This window comes from Symphalangus syndactylus, chromosome 12 (assembly GCF_028878055.3).
Source record: "Symphalangus syndactylus isolate Jambi chromosome 12, NHGRI_mSymSyn1-v2.1_pri, whole genome shotgun sequence".
Lineage (NCBI taxonomy): Eukaryota > Metazoa > Chordata > Mammalia > Primates > Hylobatidae > Symphalangus > Symphalangus syndactylus.
Genome location: NC_072441.2, coordinates 145,651,859 through 145,672,500, shown reverse-complemented (window position 1 = coordinate 145,672,500; position 20,642 = coordinate 145,651,859). Strand labels below are relative to the sequence as shown.

Below are 20,642 nucleotides of genomic sequence, written 5' to 3'. Positions count from 1 at the left end.
CCGGGTTCAAGCAATTCTCCTGCCTCAGCCTCCTGAGTAGCTTGCATTACAGGTGCGCACCACCACGCCTGGCTAATTTTGTTCGTTTGTTTGTTTGTTTTCAGTAGATACAGGGTTTCACTATGTTGGCCAGGCTGGTCTCAAACTCCTGACCTCATTATCCGCCTGCCTCGGCCTCCTAAAGTGCTGGGATTACAGGCGTGACGAACCGCACCCAGCCATGAACAACTATTAATGAAATGTTTACTTTTTTTTGTACTAAGTCTTTGAAATTCAGTGTATATTTTACACTTACAGTACATCTCAATTTGGACTAACCAAAGTTCAAGTGCTCAATAGACACAAGTGGCCAGTGGCTATCAGACTGGATAACTCAGATGAAGACCAGCTTCTCAGACCACAATATCATTAAGTTAGAAGGCAATAAAGACAAAAGCAACAAAAGATTATGTTTGGAAATTAAGAAATACACTTTTAGCCAGGCGTGGTAGCTCACACCTGTAATCCCAGCACTTTGGGAGGTCAGGTGGGTGGATCACCTCAGGTCAGGAGTTTGAGACCAGCCTGGCCAACATGGCGAAACTCCATCTCTACTAAAAATACAAAAATTAGCCAGACGTGGTGGCACACGCCTGTGATCTCAGCTACTCGGGAGGCTGAGGCATGAGAATTGCTTGAAGCTGGGAGGTGGAGGCTGCAGTAAGCCAAGATAGCACCATTGCACTCCAACCTGGGGGATAGAGCCAGACTCTGTCTCCAAAAAAAAAAAAAAAGAAAAAAGAAAGAAAGAAAGAAACTTTTAAGTAACACATAGGTCAAAGAAAAGTTGTAATTAAAAATGACAAAATATTGAGATTGAATGATAAGACTGTATGTAAAGTCTATGAATGCAGCAAAAGCGATAATTAAAAGGTTCCTTTATAGCTTTAAATGACTTTATTAGAAAGGGAAAAAGGCAGAAAACTAATGAACTAAGCATAATCTTTAAGACTTTACAAATAGTAGCATAAACTGAACGGAAGGTGACATTGACAACAAACATACAGTGGAGAGGATGAACAAACCAAAAATCGGTTCTTTGAAAAAACTGACAATTCTCTGACAAGACTGATTAAGGAAAAGAGAGGAGGTATAACTAGCTAATATTTGGAATGTATAATTACAAGTGCGCAGTCCTTAAAGATAAGAGGCTATTGTGAAATACTGTATGCCAACATGCCAATAAGTTTGAAAACTCAGATGAAACAAATAGGTATCTAGAAAAGTATAACTTACCAAAATTGATTCAAGAGAAAAACAACACTGAATAAACCTGTAGCCACAAGATAAATTGAATCAGCAGGGAAGGAAACACCTTCCCTAAAGAGAACATCCGTCCATACTTTTTTTTAACCAGCCATTCTATCAAAATGTCCAAAGAACAAATAATTCCAATCTTAAATACATTATCCCAGAAAATAGAAAACAAAAAGATAATCCACAATTCATTCTATGAAGCTAGCAAAACCCTGATACCAAAATCTCACAAGGGTAGTATGAGAACAAATCATTTCAGGCCAGTTAATTCATCCATTGAAAACCCCAAACAAAATATGAAATTGAATTCACGAAATATGAAAAAGATATAGCATTACCAAATTGGGTTTGTTCCAGCAAGGCAAGAACTTAACATTTAAAAAAACTTAATATTTAAAAAAAAACCACTAACTCCTTAAATTAACGTTAATAAATTCGAGGATAAAAATCATATTATTATCTCAGAAATGGAAAAAACATACGCGATTAAATGCACTGTGCAATAATAATAATTATAATAATCGTAAATATTGTAATTGTAATAATTGTAATAATAATTGTAAATAATTAGCAAACCAGGAAGGGAAAGGAGTTTCCTTTACCTGATAAAGAGCATCTATATAAATAATATAGCAAGTGTCATACTTAAAGGTGAAATGATGACCACATTTCCTTTAAAATCCAGAATAAGTCATGGGTTCCTTGCTATCACCATTTCTATGCAACATTATACTAACAGTCTTAGCTAGCCCAGTAAGGAAAGGGAAGGGAAGAGAGATGTAAAGAATTGAAAAGGAAATAACAAAAACTGTCATTTGTCTACATATGATTGTCTACATAGAAAACAAACAAAATCCAAATAGATAAATTATATAGATTAATAAAAGCAAGAGTTCTGGATGCAAAATCAACAAACAAAACTCAATTGTGTTTTTACATGGGAGAAAGTGTAGAAATGCAAAACATATGCAAAGCACAAAACAGGGGGGGCCTGGTGGCTCATGCCTGCAATCCCAGCACTTTGGGAGGCCAAGGCGGGTGGATCACCTGAGGTCAGGAGTTCAAGACCAGCCTGACTGATATGGTGAAACTCCGTCTCTACTAAAAATACAAAAATTACCTGGGCATGGTGGTGGGTGCCTGTAGTCTCAGCTACTTAGGAGGCTGAGACAGGAGAATTGCTTGAATCCAGGAGGCAGAGGTTGCAGTGAGCTGAGATCGCGCCACTGCACTCCAGCCTGGGCGACAGAGCAAGACTTCGTCTCAAAAAAATATATGTACACATATATATGTGTATATATATATGTATATATATATATATATATACATATATATATATACATACACATACACACACACACACAGACATATATATATACATATAAAATAGCATCAGTAAATATAAAGTAGTACAAGGAGACATATACCTTCTGATGGAAAGAACACACCACCAACCCAAGAAGTAGTTTGGGCTAAAAACTGAATCCAATTCTAATCAAACCTCTAGATTCAACCACCAGTTCACAGCTTAAAGCGAAGACAGAGGAGCATGTTTAACTATACTACAGGGATGCAAAAATTACAGGACAATCTAATTTCTTCTTCTTCAAAAAAAAAAAAAGACTGCAAGAAAAAACAAGATATGGAGGGAGAACCTACAGTTTAAAAGGCTTAAAAGAGACATCAACCAATCACAAAGTGTGGACGTTATTTCTATCCTGACTTTAAAAAGACAAGTTATAAAAATAAGTTGTTGGCCAGGTGCAGTGGCTCATGCCTGTAATCCCAACACCTTGAGAGGCCAAGGTGGGTGGACTGCTTGAGCCCAGGAGTTTGAGACCAGCCTGGAAAACATGGCAAAATCTCATCTCTACAAAAATTACAAAAAATTAGCCAGGCGTGGTGGCACACGCCTGTGGTCCCAGCTACTCAGGAGGCTGAGACAGGAGGATCGCTTGAGTCCAGGAGGTGGAGGTTGCAGTAAGCTGAGATTGTGCCACTGCACTACAGCCTGGGAAAGAGAGCAAAACTGTGTCTCCAAAAAAAAACTAGTTAATTAATTAATTATTTAAAAATTTGTCATGTTTATGAAACTATTGCAAATTTGGATATTAAATGACTATTTGATGATTTTCAGGCAAGATAAGATAACATACGGTGGCTACGGTTGGGTGTGAGTACAAAAGGGTTCATTCCAGGGTGTAATCCCAGCACTTTGGGAGGCCCAGGCGGGTGGATCACCTGAGGTCAGGAGTTCAAGACCAGCCTGGCCAACACGGTGAAACCCCATCTCTACTAAAAATACAAAACTTAGCCAGGCGTGGTGGTGGGCGACTGTAATCCCAGCTACTTGGGAGGTCGAGGCAGGAGAATCGCTTGAACCCGGGCTGCAGAGGTTGCAGTGAGCCGAAATTGCACCACTGCACTCTAGCCTGAGGGACAGAGCAAGAATTGGTCTCAGAAAAAATATATATATATATTTTAGGACTGCCAAGTGACAGTTTCTCTTCTTGACCAAACTCAAGCCAGGCTCCTCTGAGCCTCCTTCTCAGCTAGGCCTCAACCTTTGTCTATAAAGACTTGAACAAACACTAAAATAGTTTCTAAGAGCTCATGGCCACATCCCTAAGATGACTCTAGCCCTCTTAAAGCACAAAATTAGACGAATAACATTTATACTGACTGACCCTTTGTAATTTTCGGTTCCCTGGCTCTACTGAGCCCTCGCTTGTCCCCCCTCCTCCACTCCTAGATTCTTCCTTTAAAATGCCCAGTTACTTCTGTACAAATCAAAGCTGAGTTCAGTTTAGTTCATGCTGGACTATCTTCCCTATTGCAATCATTATTACTGATTAAAATCTGCCCTTACCATTTTAACTAGTGTTTGGTTTTATCTTTGACGCTGTCTGTGTGGTCTCCATCACAACTACTCAACCATGCCATTGTAACACGAACTCAGCCACAGAAAATATGTAAACAAATAGTCCAGCTTATTTACAAAACCAGGTGAGGTAACCATCCACGGACCGTAATTTGCCCTGCTTATAATTCAGTCCACTTTTACATATATTGGAAATTTTCCATAATAAAAAGTTACATACAGATATAGATATCATATCTAGGAATAAATCCTGAAAAGAATGTCAGGCATGGTGGCTCTCGCCTGTAATTCCAGCACTTTGGGAGGCCAAGGTGGGCAGATCATATGAGGCCAGGAGTTTGGGAACAGCCTGGCCAACATGGTGAAACTGCATCTCTACTAAAAATGCAAAAATTAGCCAGGCATGGTGGCACATGCCTGTGAGTCCAGCTACCTGGGGGGCTGAGACACGAGAATTGATTGAACCCAGGAGGTGGAGGTTGCAGTGAGCTGAGCTTGCACCATTGCACTCCAGCCTGGGCAACAGAGTGAGACTATCTCAAAAAAAAAAAATAAGTGCAAGATTTTTATGGAGAAAATGTAAAACTGTATTGAAAGACATTAAAGATCAAAATAAATGAATATACTATGTTCATGGATTGGAAGCCTCAATATTGTAAAGATGTTAGTTCTCGCCAGGTGCAGTGGTTCACTTCTGTAATCCCAACACTTTGGGAGGCCAAGGCAGGCAGATCACTTGAGCCCAGGAGTTCGAGATCACCCTGGGCAACATAGTGAGAGCCCATCTCTTAAAAAAAAAAGTCAGTTCTCCTCAAACTGATTTACAGTTTCAATATGTTTCCAATCAAGATCCCAACAAGTGTGTGGGGTGTGTGTGTGTGCGTGTGTGTGTGGTGTGTGTGTGTCTGGAAACTGACAAGCTGATTGTAATATATGAAAAAGCAGAAGAATGTAAGAGTGAAGACCCTCTTGACAACAACAAAGTTGGAAGACTTGTCTCATCAACTATCAAGAATTATTAATAAGCTACTATAATTAAGATTATGTAGTATTAACAAAGGGAAAGACAATTTGAACAAGATGAGTGCAAAGAGACCAGAAATCAATCTCACATATATGGAGACTTGACTTACGGCAGAGCTGGCATTGCATGTAAATGGGGAAGGACAGAATTTTCAGCAAACAGTGCTGGAACAATTGGGTATCCATATAAAAAATTAAATTAGATCCCTGCCCCCTATCATTGACAAAAGTCAATTCCAGGTAGATTACAGACCTAAATGTGAAAGGCAAAACAACACAATATATGAGAACTTCATCACTACCTTGAGACAGGAAATGAATTCTTTAAAAATACTTCTAAAACAAACTATAAATAATGGATAAACTTGGATATTTTAAAATTAAGAATTACTTCAGCAATTTCACTTCTGGGTATATACACAAAAAAGAATTTAAAGCAGGGATTGAAACAGATATTTGTACACCAATGTTTTTAGCAACAGAATTCACAATAGCCAAAAGGTGAAAACCATCCAAGTGTCCATTGATAGAAGAATACAATGGAATGTTATTCATCCTCAACAAGGAATGAAATTCTGATACACACTACAATGTGGGTGAGCCTTGAAAACAGTAAGCTAAGTGAAGAAGGCAGTCACAAAAGGACAATTATTTAGTGGTTCCATTTAAGTGAGGTACCTAGAGGAGTCAAATTCATAGAGACAGAAAGTAGAATGGTGGGTATTGGGGGTAGGGGGAGGGAAATGGGGGATTATTGTTTCATAGGTACAGAGTTTCAGTTTGGGGTGAGGAAAACGTTCTGGAGATGGATTTTGGTGATGACTGCACAACAATGTGAATGTACTTAATGCCACTGAACTGTGCACTTAAAAATTGTTAAAATGGTAAATTTTGAGTTATGTATACACTTTACCACAATTTTTAAAAATTAAGAATTGCTGCTCATCAACAGATACCATCAAGAAAGCAAAATTATGAGCCACACTCTAGGAGAATGTATTTGCAAAATACATAAGCAACAAAGGAGTACTATCCAGAATAGATAAAGAATTCTGGCCAGGCGCGGTGGCTCACGCCTGTAATCCCGACACTTTGGGAGGCCAAGTCGGGCAGATCATGAGGTCAAGAGATCAAGACCATCTTGGCCAACATGGTGAAACCCCGTCTCTACTAAAAATACAAAAATTAGCTGGGCGTGGTGGCACGTGCCAGTAGTCCCAGCTACTCGGGAGGCTGAGGCAGAAGAATCGCTTAAACCCAGGAGGTGGAAGTTGCAGTGAACTGAGATCGTGCCACTGTACTCCAGCCTGGCGACAGAGTGAGACTCCATCTCAAAAAAAAAATTTTTTAGCCGGGTGCGGTAGCTCACACCTGTAATCCTAGCACTTTGGGAGGCTGAGGTCAGAGGATCACTTGAGGTCAGGATTTCGAAACCAGCCTGGCCAACATGGTGAAACCCCGTCTCTACTAAAAATACAAAAAAAAATCTAGCCAAGCGTGGTGGTGGGCACCTCTAATCCCAGCTACTCAGGAGGCTGAGGCAGGAGAATCACTTGAACCCAGGAGGCAGAGGTTGCAGTGAGCCAAGATCGCGCCATTGCACTCCAGCCTGGGCAACAAGAGCAAAACTCCATCTCAAAAAAAAAATAGAAGGCCGGGCCCGGTGGCTCATGCCTGTAATCCCAGCACTTTGGGAGGCCGAGGCAGGTGGATCACGAGGTCAAGAGATCGAGACCATCCTGGCCAACATGGTGAAACCACGTCTCTACTAAAAATACAAAAAAAATACAAAAAGGTGTGGTGGCGGGGCACACCTGTAGTCCCAGCTACTTGGGAGGTTGAGGCAGGAGAATTTCTTGAACCCGGGAGGCAGAGGTTGCAGTGAGCTGCAGTCACGCCACTGCACTCCAGCCTGGCAACAGAGCGAGACTCTGTCTCAAAAAAAAAAAAAAAAAAAAAAGAAAACTTTTTAATTAGCCAGGCATGCATGGTGGCACTTGCCTGTAGTCCCAGGTACTCGGGAGTCTGAAGCATGAGGATTTCTGGAGCCCTGGAGTTCAAGGCTGCAGTGAACTATGATCTCACCACTGCACTCCAGCCTGGGTGACAGAACAAGACCCTGTCTCTAACAAAAAAATTTAAAAAATGGCCGGGCGCGGTGGCTCACACCTGTAATCCCAGCCTGACCAACATGGCGAAGCCTTGTCTCTACTAAAAATACAAAAATTAGCTGGGCATAGTGGCGGGCACCTGTAATCCCAGTTACTTGGGAGGCTGAGGCAGGAGAATCGCTTGAACCTGGGAGGGGGAGGTTGCAGTGAGCTGAGATCACACCACTGTACTCCAGCCAAAAAACTTTTTTAAGAAAAGACTTAACAAGAATAACCAAAATGCATGAAAAGATGCTCCTTAGCAAGGGGGCAGTGAAAATTAAAACAACATTGAGACACCACAGCATATCTCCATTTCAGCAAAAAACCTAAATCTGGTACCATCAAGGGCTGGTGAAGATGTGAAGTCACCGGCACATCCATACACTGCTGATGGGGGTGTATACTATTTCAACCACTTTAGAAAACATCTGGCACCATTTAAGTTGAAGATGTGTCCACTCTATAACCTAGCAATTCCACCCCAGAAAATATTCCCTGGAGATACTCTTGCCCATAGGTACCAAAAACCATACAAAACTATCACAGCAGCACCATGTGTAGTAGAAAAAAAAAATTTCCACACGGAGTCAACAAATAAATAAATTGGGGCATATTCATGCAATGGGGATACTTGGTGCCAACACTCAGGAACTGTGTGATCTTGGGAAAGTTACTTAATCTCTCTGTGCCTCAGTTTTCTCATCAGTAGCATGAGGATAATACCAGTATCTACCTCATGGTGTTGGGGCAAGGATCATTATCATTATTCAAGACTCTTAGAACAGTGCCTGGAACAGAACAAGCTCTCTCTGCAAATGCCTGTGTTGATAAAGTTCCTTGGTCCCTGCCCTGGAGAAAGGCCATCCCGACACTCGACCACCCTGCAGGCTCTGCATTTCCATTCAAGCTGGCCTCTCCCACCTGGCTCCTGTCCCACCTGTAACCCCCACCCTCCACTCCTGCAACACTCCAAGCTGCCTCTTGCAATGCAGCTCTGCAGGGCACTGTCCTCTTCCTAGCAAGCCTCTCCTACTTTCTCACCTGCTGAACACCTACTTCCCTTGCCCAGACCCAGTTCAGACAGCCCCCTCCTCTGCCCTCCCCTCCCCTCCCCTCTGGACATCCACAGTCCACTGGGCTTCAGTCTGTATTTCAATTCTCTGGTTAGTGGCTTTCTCCTCTCACTAGACTGTAAGATCCCTGGCGAGCCCCCCTCCTTGTTCAACAAATTATAATAAAGCCCCGTGAACAGTCAAGTTATGCAAGACTGGAGTCAAACCCTGGCTCAGCCACTTACTCGCAATGTGCCCTGAGTGAGTCACTTGAGTTCTCGGAAGCCCAGTTTCCTTACTTAGTAAAATGGGGATATTAGTGTTGACTTTTTTTTTTTTTTGAGACAGGGTCTCACTCTGTTGCCCAGGCTGGAAGGCAGCGGCACCAGCACAGCTTACTATAGCCTTGACTTCCTGGAATCAGGTGATCCTCTCACCTCAGCCTCCCAGGTAGCTGCAACTACAGGCACACGCCACCATGCCCAGCTAATTTTTGTATTTTTTTGTAGAGACAGGGTTTTGCCACATTGCTCAGGCTGGTCTCCGGAGCTCAAGCAATCCACCTGCCTTGGCCTCCCAAAGTGCTGGGATTACAGGTGTGAGCCACCACGCCCAGCCGACATTGACCTTCAATGGTTAACGTGAGGATTAAATGAGATGACCTATGTGAAGCTCTCAGTCTATCGTAAGCACACTAATGAAACGAGCTCCTCTTAGGCTGCTCATCTGTTGGGAAGACACACTCCTCCTTCACTCACCTCTTGACACTTTGCAGCTGCAGACAGCATACCTTGAACCAGGGATTCTGGGTCAGGCCAGAGGAGCTGTGTGCCTCCCTGGTTATGACTGGTGGAATGCGAGCAGCCCAGGGTCACTGGCAGAGCTGCCCTCCCCACACCCACTGCTATCCCACCCACAGAGCAGCTCCAAACCTCACTGGCCACTGTGGGGCCCAGGACGGACAAGAGAATGGCATCCAGTCCCCCTCCCATCTCTCCTCCAAGAGTCTCTGGTTCATGCCAGAAGAATACAACACGGCCAGCCTCTGATATCAGACTCCTGGCAGTTCTGGGGCCCAGTTCATTCTCCCCACTTCATAGAGGAGGCAACTCAGATTCAGAGAAGAGACATTTCTAAATGTCTAAGGTCTTCTTGCAGCCAGGCGTGGTGGCTCACGCCTGTAATCCCAGCACTTTGGAAGGCCGAGGCAGCGGATCACCTGAGGTCAGGAGTTCGAGACTGGCCTGGCCAATAGTGAAATCCTGTCTCTACTAAAAACACAAAAATTAGCCGGACGTGGTGGTCCGCACCTGTAGTCCCAGCTACTCAGGAGGCTGAGGCAGGAGAATCCCTTGAAACCAGGAGGCGAAGGTTGCAGTGAGTCAAGATTGTGCCACTGCACTCCAGCCTGAGTGACAGGGCGAGACTCCATCTTAAAAAAAAAAATTAAATTAAAAAAAATAAAGTCTTCTTGCCACTGAGCTTAAGAAAGGAAAAACAAAAAAGTTAAACTCATCTAAATGTCTAAAGACAGGTCTAAAGTCACCCTTTAAGAGTGTATTAAGCTCTGTATTAAGAGGCAGAGCTTGACCTTGAACCTCTCTGTCTGCCCCTGCCACAAGCCAGGCTGTCTCCAGGGGAAGGTGCTAAGGCCCTAAACGGGGCTCCAGACCAGCCGGGCACTGTGCCCCCCATTGCCCAGGCCCCACTCAGCCCTGTCCGCAACCACACGCCCGTCCCTGTCACAGCCCAGACTCAATTCTTCTCCCGCAGCTGGTACTGGTTGTCACGGCAACGAGTTGTTTGGAAAGCTGTGGGGTGATGGGCTGTGCCGCAGAGTCAAGGATGGAGCCTGGAGGAGCCAGCAGTCGTGGGCTGCTTCCAGTCAAGCCAGGCAGGAAGCTGGCTCCACCATCACACTCAAACCAGCCCCCTTAAAGGCTGCAGACCCAGGAATCCCAATTCTGGGCATCTGGTCCAAATACATCATGTGAAGAAGAGAGGAGCCAGACGCACAAGGATGGTCACCCCTGCATTACTTACAGCAGGAAGAAATTGCTTATGTCGCTAACAGGTAACCTATTTGAGTATTTTTCTTGCACCAAGCACTGCGTTAAATGCCAAACATGTGTCATCTCATTTCATCCTCACCACCTCCCTAGGAGGTAAGCACTCTTCATACCCACATTTTGCAGATGAGAGAATGTTAGCCTGTTGGCCTCCAGGGCTCATGCTCCTAACTACACTACAGTGGTTGGAAATGAGAAGAGGAAGTCCCAGCCCTCATCCTGACAGCGCCTGTGCTGTGACAAATACATCCATAGACAGTTATGACACAGGGCTCAGGAAAAGACCAAATTCGGCAGAACAAGGTGAACCCACTGGGAAAGATCTTCAAATACTACAGAACTTACAAAAGCAAGCAAAGTCCTGGAACAATAAGGCATAATAGGAGCCTATTTATAGATAAAAGGGCTTGATGCATAGTGGAAAACAGCTCACTGGTTCTATTTTACTAATTGGCTGTTTGGCCTTGAGTACTCATGTCACCTCTCAGAGCCTCAGTGTTCAGATCAGTAAAATGGGTATAGGTCAATAGTGTCTACCTCATAGGCTTGTTACAAAGATTGCAGATAAAGTGCTTCACACAATATCCGGCACATGTTAAGCAAGCCAGATGCTGTTACAACTGTGCCGATAACACAGAAAATACAGAGAAGGCAGTCCAGTGAGCTCTCAAGACAGACCGCCTAGGCTTGTACCCTTGCTGACATTCACCAGCTGGGTCTGTAACCTCACCTCTATGGGCATCATGTGAAGATTAAATCAAAAACATCTAGCACGGGCCGGGCGCGGTGGCTCACGCTTGTAATCCCAGCACTTTGGGAGGCCGAGGCGGGCGGATCACGAGGTCAGGAGATTGAGACCACGTGAAACCCCATCTCTACTAAAAAAAAAAAAAAAAATACAAAAAAATTAGCCGGGCGTGGTGGCGGGCGCCTGTAGTGCCAGCTACTCAGAGAGGCTGAGGCAGGAGAATGGCGTGAACCCGGAAGGCGGAACTTGCAGTGAGCCGAGATTGCGCCACTGCACTCCAGCCTGGGTGACAGAGCGAGACTCCGTCTCAAAAGAAAAAAAGAAAAACATCTAGCACATCATGCATATTCAATAAATGTGATGAAAATCCAACTATGTGAGAAATATACACCAAAAACAAGTAGACTCTTCTTCTGCCTTTGGTGTATAAATGTTAGCTATGATTATTAATAAAATGATAAGCAAAAGACAAAGGAAAGGGAAGTGGTGATATAGGGAACATGACTGGGCACTGACTCCCTAGCTGTGTGAGCCTGGAGAATATTATTACCCTCTGAGCCTCAATTTCCCCATCTGGTTATATGGGGCTAATGCCTATCTTACAGAGTAACTGTGAACACTAAAGGAAAAGCAAATTTAACACGAATTAAGCAATTTACCTTGTGCCTTGTGCTGTGCTAGGCATCTTTTTTTTTTTAGACAGAGTCTTGCCCTGTCGCCAGGCTGGAGTACAGTGGCGTGATCTCAGCTCACTGCAACCTCCGCTTCCCAGGTTCAAGTGATTCTCCTGCCTCAGCCTCCAGAGTAGCTAGAACAGGCGTGTGCCACCACGCCCAGCTAATTTTTGTATTTTTAGTAGAGACAGGGTTTCACCATGTTGGCCAGGATGGTCTTGATCTCTTGACCTCGTGATCCGCCTGCCTCCGCCTCCCAAAGTGCTGGGATTACAGGCCTAGGCACATTATTTTATACCATAATCTCATTTAATCCTTGAAACAACCCCATGAAGCTGGAATTAGTATCCTTTTTTTACAATGAGGAAACCTAGAGAGGTTAAGAAAACATCCCACAGTCACTCAGCTAGGAAGTGGGCAGAGGCAAGATTCGAACCCAGGACTCACTGACTCCAGAAGATAATGACCCCTCACAAGGATTCAGCGAATGTAGTTTATTTTCTCTTTCCCAGTTTGTGGGCTTCATTTTACCCAGTTTAGTTAATAGGGATGTGAGGGAGAATGTTCATGAAGCGTCCATCTAGCTTAGCTTTATTAAATTCCACCGCCAAGTATGGTATTGAGAGACATGGCCAGGCCCTTCCTATCCCAAACTCTCAAACTCAGCTCACCAGTCTGGGGCAGCCTCCTGGGCTGGGTTCCTCTGGCCTGTCCTGGTGGGAGTTGTCTGAGCTTCTGTCTGCGCCCTGGTCTTGGGCACAGGGCACTGGACCTTTCTTCAGGTTCTTAGTGCCCTTGGATCTTCTCTGCTCCATGAATGGGCCTGAGCAGGCCTTGCCGGCTTCAGTATCCAGGGAGGAGCTGAGGCCGCCCAAGGGCTCCCAGGAGCTGGCACAGGTGTCAGCAGGGGCAGCGAGTCCTTGCTCCAGCCTTCCCCTGGAAGCTGGCTGAGCCTCCAGCTCCTCCTGGTCCTGTGCTGGAGCCCGGCCTTCATCGCTGCCAGCCCGCACGACACACACAGCTTCTTGCTGCTCTGCAGAGGCCTGTGCTGACGCCCCCAGGCACAGTGCTGTGCTCCGTGGAGGAGCCTGTGCAGCTGAACTGAGGGACTCCCCTCCACTGGGCACTGGGAACCCGACAGGGCCACAGGGGCTGCCTGGCTGGGCCCCGTCCCCTGCAGTGGGCAAATATTCAAGTTTCTCAGTCCCTGAGGCACATCCTGCCCCACTTCCACCTGGCTCTCCAGGCCCAGACCCAGTGTCTTTTGGAGAGGGAGGTCTGCAGGGGCCTCCCAAGGGCTCCAGGTCAGCAACTTGGGGAGGGTCTCCCAGAGACAGAAGGTGGTCCCCACGAGGGCTCTGATCAAGCCACAGGAAGCCGCCAGCCCCTTCCCCACACTCTGAATGAGCCCATTGCTTCCTCCATTTCTTTCTTACCGTCACAGGGACTGGGCCTGGTGAGGATGTCAGGGGCCTTCCAGGGGGCTCCTCTTTGCTGAGTGTGGGGCTTCTTCTGTCACACCCTGGAGAACTCATTCCACCGTTTCTGGCCTGCCTGGGCCTGGGGCAGCTCACCTCCTCCACCCCTGCAAGCCTCTCCCTGCGGACCAGAGCTCTCTCTGGGAGACCAGCAGACCTGCTACAAAGTTTCCTGGGGCAGTTGTCATCTAAGATGTCACACAGAGAAACCTGGAGCCTCTTGGAGGTCAGAGCTCTCCCCTGAGCAGGCACCGAGGGCAGCTGCATGTGGAGCCCAGGACCCGGCATCGAGCCCCGGCTCTGTCCCACAGCCAGCAGCTCCAAGACCCCTGGCCGGACCTCAGCAGCACCTGCAGCCTGGGAGCTGGCGCCTCGACGGGCCTCCTTCCTGGGGATCTTCCTTCTGCTGCCTGCCCTGCCTCGGGGCCCAGAGCTTGCTCCCGGCCCATCTGGTGCCAGGCCTGGCATGGAGCTGGCTCCTTCCATGTTCTGTAAAAGGTCACAGTTGTGTTGGGGACTGAGCGCAGGGTCTCCTGTGCTGGGGCCTTCTATGTCCCCCGCCTGGGACATGTCTGTCCACCTACCTGGGCCAAAAGCACAACACGGGCCCTGTGTGGAGACAGAAAGAGGAGACGTTGCCATGGAGAGCCCGACCTGTCAGCCAGTTCAGTGGGAACTGGGAGGAGCCCCCTCTTCCAGCCAGCGCTCCCAGACCCTTCCACTCCTGAGGCCTAGGGGTGAGCACTCCAGGGAGGGGAGCACCCAGCAGGAGCTGGTGTCCTGGGTGAGGGTGGAGGGGCCTGCCTCCAAACGGGAGCTACAGTGGCCTCCAGGGTCTTCTTGTCTCTGAGAGTTCACACATTCGCTTAAAAGGGACCTAATAAGATACCATTTATTTATGACTTATGTGCTTATTTCATTTCATACTGGCAGCCACAGGTGAGGACACTGAGATTCTGAGATGTTAAGACACTCACTCAAGGAAGCACAGGAAGTGGAAGGGCTAGGAGTCTCTCTCCCAGTTCTCACACTCCGCAAGGCGCAGATACTGAACGGGGTTCGCGCCCATAACCCTTCTCGTCTCTCCCCCATCGGTCCCGCTCTCAAAGGCGCCCCACCCAGGTTCCCAAGCCTTACTGGGACCATCCCCCAGCATCCAGGAAACCCGGGCCCCACCGCTCCCGTCGCTCTCACCTGGGCTTCCCTGGGTTTTCCCTCCTAGGGTTCCACCCACTGGCTGCAAAGGAGCTGGGATCACGTGACGCGGGGGAGGGCGGCCCTTGCTCAGGGATGGGGGCGGAGTCGCTGATGATGCGCATTGGGCGGCTCCCCAGGCGCGCTGGCGTTCCTGCCCCGGCAGAGGGCGCCCTCTTCCTCCTGAGGGCTTCCTGGAGGAGGTGCCGATCCTGGCGCCCAAGCAGAGGTGGGTGGGTGCATGGGGCAGCGAGGGGCCTTGGCTGCCTGCCTGAGAGTTTAACTTGATCCTACCGCAGTAGTCCCTGAGCCAGTAGGACAATGTCAGAATTATCTAGATTTTGTGCCTAATTTTATTTTATTTTATTTTTAAACTTTTATTTTAGGGTCAGAGGTCCATATGCAGGTTTTTAATATACATAAACTTATGTCACAGGGGTTGTTGTACAGATTATTTCGTCACCCAGTTATCAAGCCTAGTACCCAGTATTTATTTTTTCTTATCCTCTACTGCCTCCCACCCTCCACCCTCAAGCAGGCCCCAGTGTCTGTTGTTTCCCTCTTTCTGTCCACGTGTTCTCATCATTTAGCTCCCACTTATAAGTGAGAACATGCAATATTTGGTTTTTCCATTTCTGCATTAGTTTTCTAAGGATAATGGCCTCCAGCTCCATCCATGTTCCTGCAAAGGACATGATCTCATTCTTTTTTATGGCTGTATAGTATTCCATTGTGTATATGTACCACATTTTCTTTAGCCAATCTGCCATTGATGGGCATTTAGGTTGATTCCATATCTTTGCTATTGTGAATAGTGCTTGCCTAATTTAAAAAGAAAATCTCAAATGTAATTAATGTAGATGGAAATGCAGATTCAAGCCCAATAGAAGGTTAGAAATAAAAAGCTTAAAGCTATCTCTCGTTTCCCAATCCCCCAACTCCTGGAAACAACTGTGTTTTGTTTTTTGTTTTTTACCATGTTTGTTGTCCTGTTAATTTTTTAAATTTCGTAACTGTGAATAATATACTCATACCTCTATTACTTGATTTATTAATTTTAACTGTGTCTGTTGTATCTGTTGACTTCCTGCTGTGGTGATTTTATTAACCACCCTTTCCCCCTTTCTCTTCCGTTTTTCGTATGTATTTTTTGTTTGTTTGTTTGTTTGTTTGTTTTTGAAACGGAGTCTCGCTCTGTCGCCCAGGCAGTGGCGCAGTCTCAGCTCACTACAACCTCTGCCTCCCAGGGTCAAGCGATTCTGCTACCTCAGCCTCCCGAGTAGCTGGGATTACAGGCACACGCCACCATTTTTGTATTTTTACAAAATTTTTGTAAAATTTTTGTATTTTTAGTAGAGACAGGGCTAATTTTTGTATTTTTAGTAGAGACAGGGCTTCACCACGCTGGCCAAGCTGGTCTCAAACTCCTGACCTTGTGATCCACCCACCTCAGCCTCCCAAAGTGCTGGGATTACAGACGTTGGCCCTCTTTTTTATATTTATATTTTAAATTTTACTATTGGTTTCTATTATCACTTTGAATAATATTCTTAAATGTCTGTTTCTTCTATATATTGTATCTCTTGACTCTTCTCTGTGTGAAATGGATAATGTCCCTTGATGTCCCCTCCCTGCTTCTGCTGTTATCCATGAACTAAGCTTTTACTTTTGTATCGCTGAGGTTTACAGCATTTACATTGCATTCGGTAAAGATAGTTCAGTTTACCATTGTTTACCTGTAGATTGATTCTTAACACTGAAAACCAAATGACATTTATAATGTTATGATTATGTAAATACTTTTACTGCAGAAACAGGAGTGTTTGGCTTTTTTTTGACATAGGGTCTGGCTCTGTCACTCAGGCTGGGCTGCAGTAGTATAATCATAGTTCACTGCAGCTTTGACCTCCCGGGCCCAAGTGATATTCCCATCTCAGCCTCCTGAGTAGCTGGTACTGCAGGCATGCACCGCCATGCCCAGCTAATTTTTTTTTAATTTTTTTTTATTTTTGGTGGAGACGAGGTCTCACTGTGTGGCCCAGACTGGTCTCGAACTCCTGAGCTCAAGCAATCCTCCCATCTTGGCCTGGGATTACAGGCGTGAGCCACCGCACCCGGCCAGAACCAGGGATTTGATAAGCCTGATTGCGAGGAAGATGGAATTCCCTGGCACTAAACCTGTGCCAGGTGAGACTGTGAGAACCTGCCAGGCCAATGGAATACTAAACCACAGTTAGACTCAATAAATTAGATCTATATATCAACATGAATGTATCTCAACGACGTAACGTGGAATTTTTAAAACAGTATAGTTTGAATAACAAGGGAAACTGAGTCTGGAGTACATGGGAACTCCCCGTTCTAATCTTCAGATTTTTCTGTAGATCTAAAACTATTCTAAAACACAGGGTTTATTACAAAAAGCAAACCAAGCTATTGGATAATCCATATTGAAAACTATCACGATATGGCAGTCAGAGTACAGATGAGGTAAGAGTAGAGACTGGATGTCACCGATGACAAAAATTACTGCTCTAAGGAAATAATTTTTGTAAATAAGAAGCCCTCCCTCTAAGGAATGTCTTGGTCATGATGGCAGAAAGTTGACCAGGTTCCCTAAGACCAGTGAACTAAGGCATTCTGGTCCATATGGATAATGGACGTCTCCCACATTGGATAGAGAAAGGGGGAGTGGAGATGTTGTCAGTACCACATGGTATAGAGATAAAGAATGGCTAACACGTAGTGCTGTTTTGAGCCAGGGACTGGTCTAAATGCTTTACCTATATTAATCCTGTATTTGCCTATGTTAATTTACCTATATTAATCCTTACAGCAAGTCTGTGAGGTAAGAACTGTTGTTATCCTTATCTGACAGATGAGGGAATAGGCAAAGACGGATTAAGTAATTTGCTCAAGATTAGCAAGTATTGGTTTTAGAAGCCAGCCAGTCTCTGGCCAGTTTGTCTATCTCCTGGTATTTTATTTATTTATTTATTTATTTATTTATTTATTTATTTATTTATTTATTTTTGACAGTCTCACTCTATCACCCAGCCTGGAGTGCAGTGGCATGATCTCGATTCACTGCAACCTCCACCTCCCAGGTTCAGGCGATTCTTCTACCTCAGCCTCCAGAGTAGCTGGGATTACGGGCGCACGCCACCACACCCAGCTAATTTTTGTGTTTTAAGTACAGATGAAGTTTCACTATGTTGGCCAGTCTGGTCTCAAAATCCTGACCTCAAGTGATCTGCCCGTATCGGCCTCTCAAAGTGCTGAGATTACAGGTGTGAGCCACTGGGCCCGGCCTTTCTCCTGGTATTCTAAAATGTCTCATTGTCATAAAAAAATAAAGTAAGGTTTTGCCCAGGTTTTGGCCTAATGCTATTTGCCTCATCATTAGCTGTTTGCTCCATTGAGTCATGACAGCACCTCTGCGATATACCTGGTTCCCATTAAAGAATGCAATTTATTTCTTGGCTTTCTTTTTTTTTTTGAGACCAAGTTTCTCTCTCGTTGCCCAGGCTGGAGTGCAGTGGCGGGATCTTGGTTCACTGCAACCTTCGCCTCCTGGGTTCAAACGATTCCCCTGCCTCAACCTCCCAAGTAGCTGGGATTACAGGTGTCCACCACCATGCCAGGCTAATTTTTTGTATTATTAGTAGAGATGGGGTTTCACCATGTTGGCCAGGCTGGTCTTCAGCTCCTGACCTCAGGTGATCCACCTGCCTCGGCCTCCCAAAGTGCTGGGATTACAGGCATGAACCACCATGCCTGGCCTATTTATTGGCTTTCTTTTCTCTTCCACTGATTGATTTGTCTATTCTCGATCAATATTGTTTTAGTTCTATGGTTTTGTGATAAATATTGCTATCGGGGGAGCAAGCTCCACCCCCTCAGACTGGTTTCTATTTTTTATAATCGTCTTAGCTAACTGTATACTGTAGAGTCATTTTGTCAAGATCCTTGAAAAATTGTGTTGGGATTTAAATTAGAATTTCATCGTATTTACAGATTACGGATAAAATTGAAAAATACTGAGTCTTCTCATCCATAAATGTACCTTATTTCCATTCTGCCAGGCCTTCAATTCATTTTTGTGATTTTTATTCATCAAAATATTGCACATTTTAATTAAATTATTCTATTCTTTAATATTTTTATTGCATTTTCTTTTTTCTTTTTCTTTTTCTTTTTCTTTTTTGTTGTTGTTGAGATAAGGTCTCGCTTTGTGTACAGGCTGAAGTACAGTGATACGATCACCTGGGCTCAGATGATTCTCCCACCTCAGCCTCTTGAGTAGCTGGGACTACAGGCGCCTACCGCCATATTTGACTAAATTTTTGGTTTTTTGTAGAAACGGCATCTTGCTATGTTGCTCAGGCTGGTCTCAAACTCTTGGACTCAAGCAATCCTCCCACCTCGACTTCCCAAAGTGCTGGGATTGCAGACATGAGCCACCATGCTGGGAGTGGTGACTCACGCCTGTAATCCCAACACTTTGAGAGGCCCAGGCGACAGATCACCTGAGCCCAGGAATTCGAGCCAGTCTGGGCAACATGGTGAAGCCCTGTCTCTACAAAAAATACAGAATTATCCGGGAATGGTGGCATGTCCCATACTCCCTGTAGTCCCAGTTATTGGGAGGCTAAGGTGGGAGGATGGCTTGAGCCCAGGAGATGGAGGCTGCAGTGAGCCGAGAATGTGCCACTGCACTCCAGCCTAAGTGACAGAATGAGACCCTGTTGCAAAGATATTAATAGTATTCTCATGATTCAAAAATCTCTATTGTATCGATTACAGTCCCCTTTTAATTCCTAATACTATTTATTTGTGCTTGCTCTCTCTCTCAATCATCCTAGGGTTTTTTGGTGAATCCGATTTTTGCTTTTTTATCTCTGTTTTTTATGATGTTGTTATTATATTTTCTATTTCACTATCTTCTGGTTTTACCTTTCTTATTTACTTTCTTCTATTTCCTTTGGTTTACTCTTGTTCTTTCATTTTTTTTTTTAAGAGACAGAGTCTTGCTCTGTTGTCCAGGCCGAAGTGCAGTGGTGTGATCATAGCTCACTGCAGCCTTAAATGCCTACTAATTGGCCTCAAGCTAATTTTTTAAATTATTTTAAATTATTTCGGAGAGATAGAGTCTCATTATGTTGCCCAGGCTGGTCTCAAACTCATGGCCTAAAGTGACCCACTCCAACACTTTGGGAGGCCAAGGTGGGAGGATCACTTGCATCCAGGAGTTTGAGACAAGCCAGACAACATAGTGAGACCTTGTCTCTACAAAAAATACAAAAATTAGCCAGACATGGTGGTGCATGCATGTATTCCCAGCCTAGAGACAGGCTCTCTAGGGAAACAAAGTATTAGTGCCTAACATTTCTATTTTTTGTGAAGATGAAGTCTCTCTATGTTGCCCAGGCTGGTCTTGAATTCCAGGGCTCAAGCAATCCTCCTGCTTCAGCCTCCCAAAGCACTGGGATTACAAGCATAAGCCATCATAGCCAGTGGCTACCTGTTATTATTAAAAATAAATGTAGTTTCAGGCCAGACATGGTGGCTCATGCTTGTAATCCCAGCACTTTGGGAAGCCAAGATAGGAGGATCACTTGAGGCCAGGAGTTCAAGACCAGCCTGGTCAACATAGTGAGACCCCCATCTCTAACTAAAAATAAATAAATCATACATAAATAAATGTTTCAGCCAGGCATGATGGTGAACATGTGTAATCCCAGCTACTCTGGTGGCTGAGGGGGGAGGATCCCTTGAGCTCAGGAGTTTGAGACCAGCCTAGGCAACATAGCAAGACCCTCTCTCTATTGAAAAGAAAATGAAAATATACTTTTACTGCATTGTGATCAGTTAAAATTGTCTATGTTGTTTTTTTTAAGGTTTTTTTTTTTTTTTTTGAGACAGAGTCTCGCTGTCGGCCAGGCTGGAGTGCAGTGGCGCGATCTTGGCTCACTGCAGGCTCTGCCCCCCGGGGTTCATGCCATTCTCCTGCCTCAGCCTCCCGAGTAGCTGGGACTACAGGTGCCCGCCACCACGCCCGGCTAATTTTTTGT

At 45.2% G+C, this 20,642-nt stretch overlaps 1 protein-coding gene across 4 annotated transcripts in view; it reads right to left on the bottom strand.

Moving 5' to 3' along the window:
- Positions 1 to 14,630, bottom strand: part of SPOCD1 (SPOC domain containing 1) — a 30,879-nt gene extending 16,249 nt beyond the window's left edge. For 2 of the 4 annotated variants that reach the window (XM_055255311.2, XM_055255312.2), the window contains exons 1-2: positions 14,569 to 14,630; positions 12,568 to 13,983 (exon numbers count right to left, since the gene is read on the bottom strand). In XM_055255311.2, the coding sequence (XP_055111286.1) occupies positions 12,568 to 13,944 (1,377 nt within the window). In that variant the 5' untranslated portion in view covers positions 13,945 to 13,983; positions 14,569 to 14,630. The remainder of the gene's footprint in view (positions 1 to 12,567; positions 13,984 to 14,568) is intronic. The other 2 variants (XM_055255313.2, XM_063625190.1) reach the window with 2 other exon arrangements.
- Between the last annotated feature and the right edge of the window lie 6,012 nt (positions 14,631 to 20,642).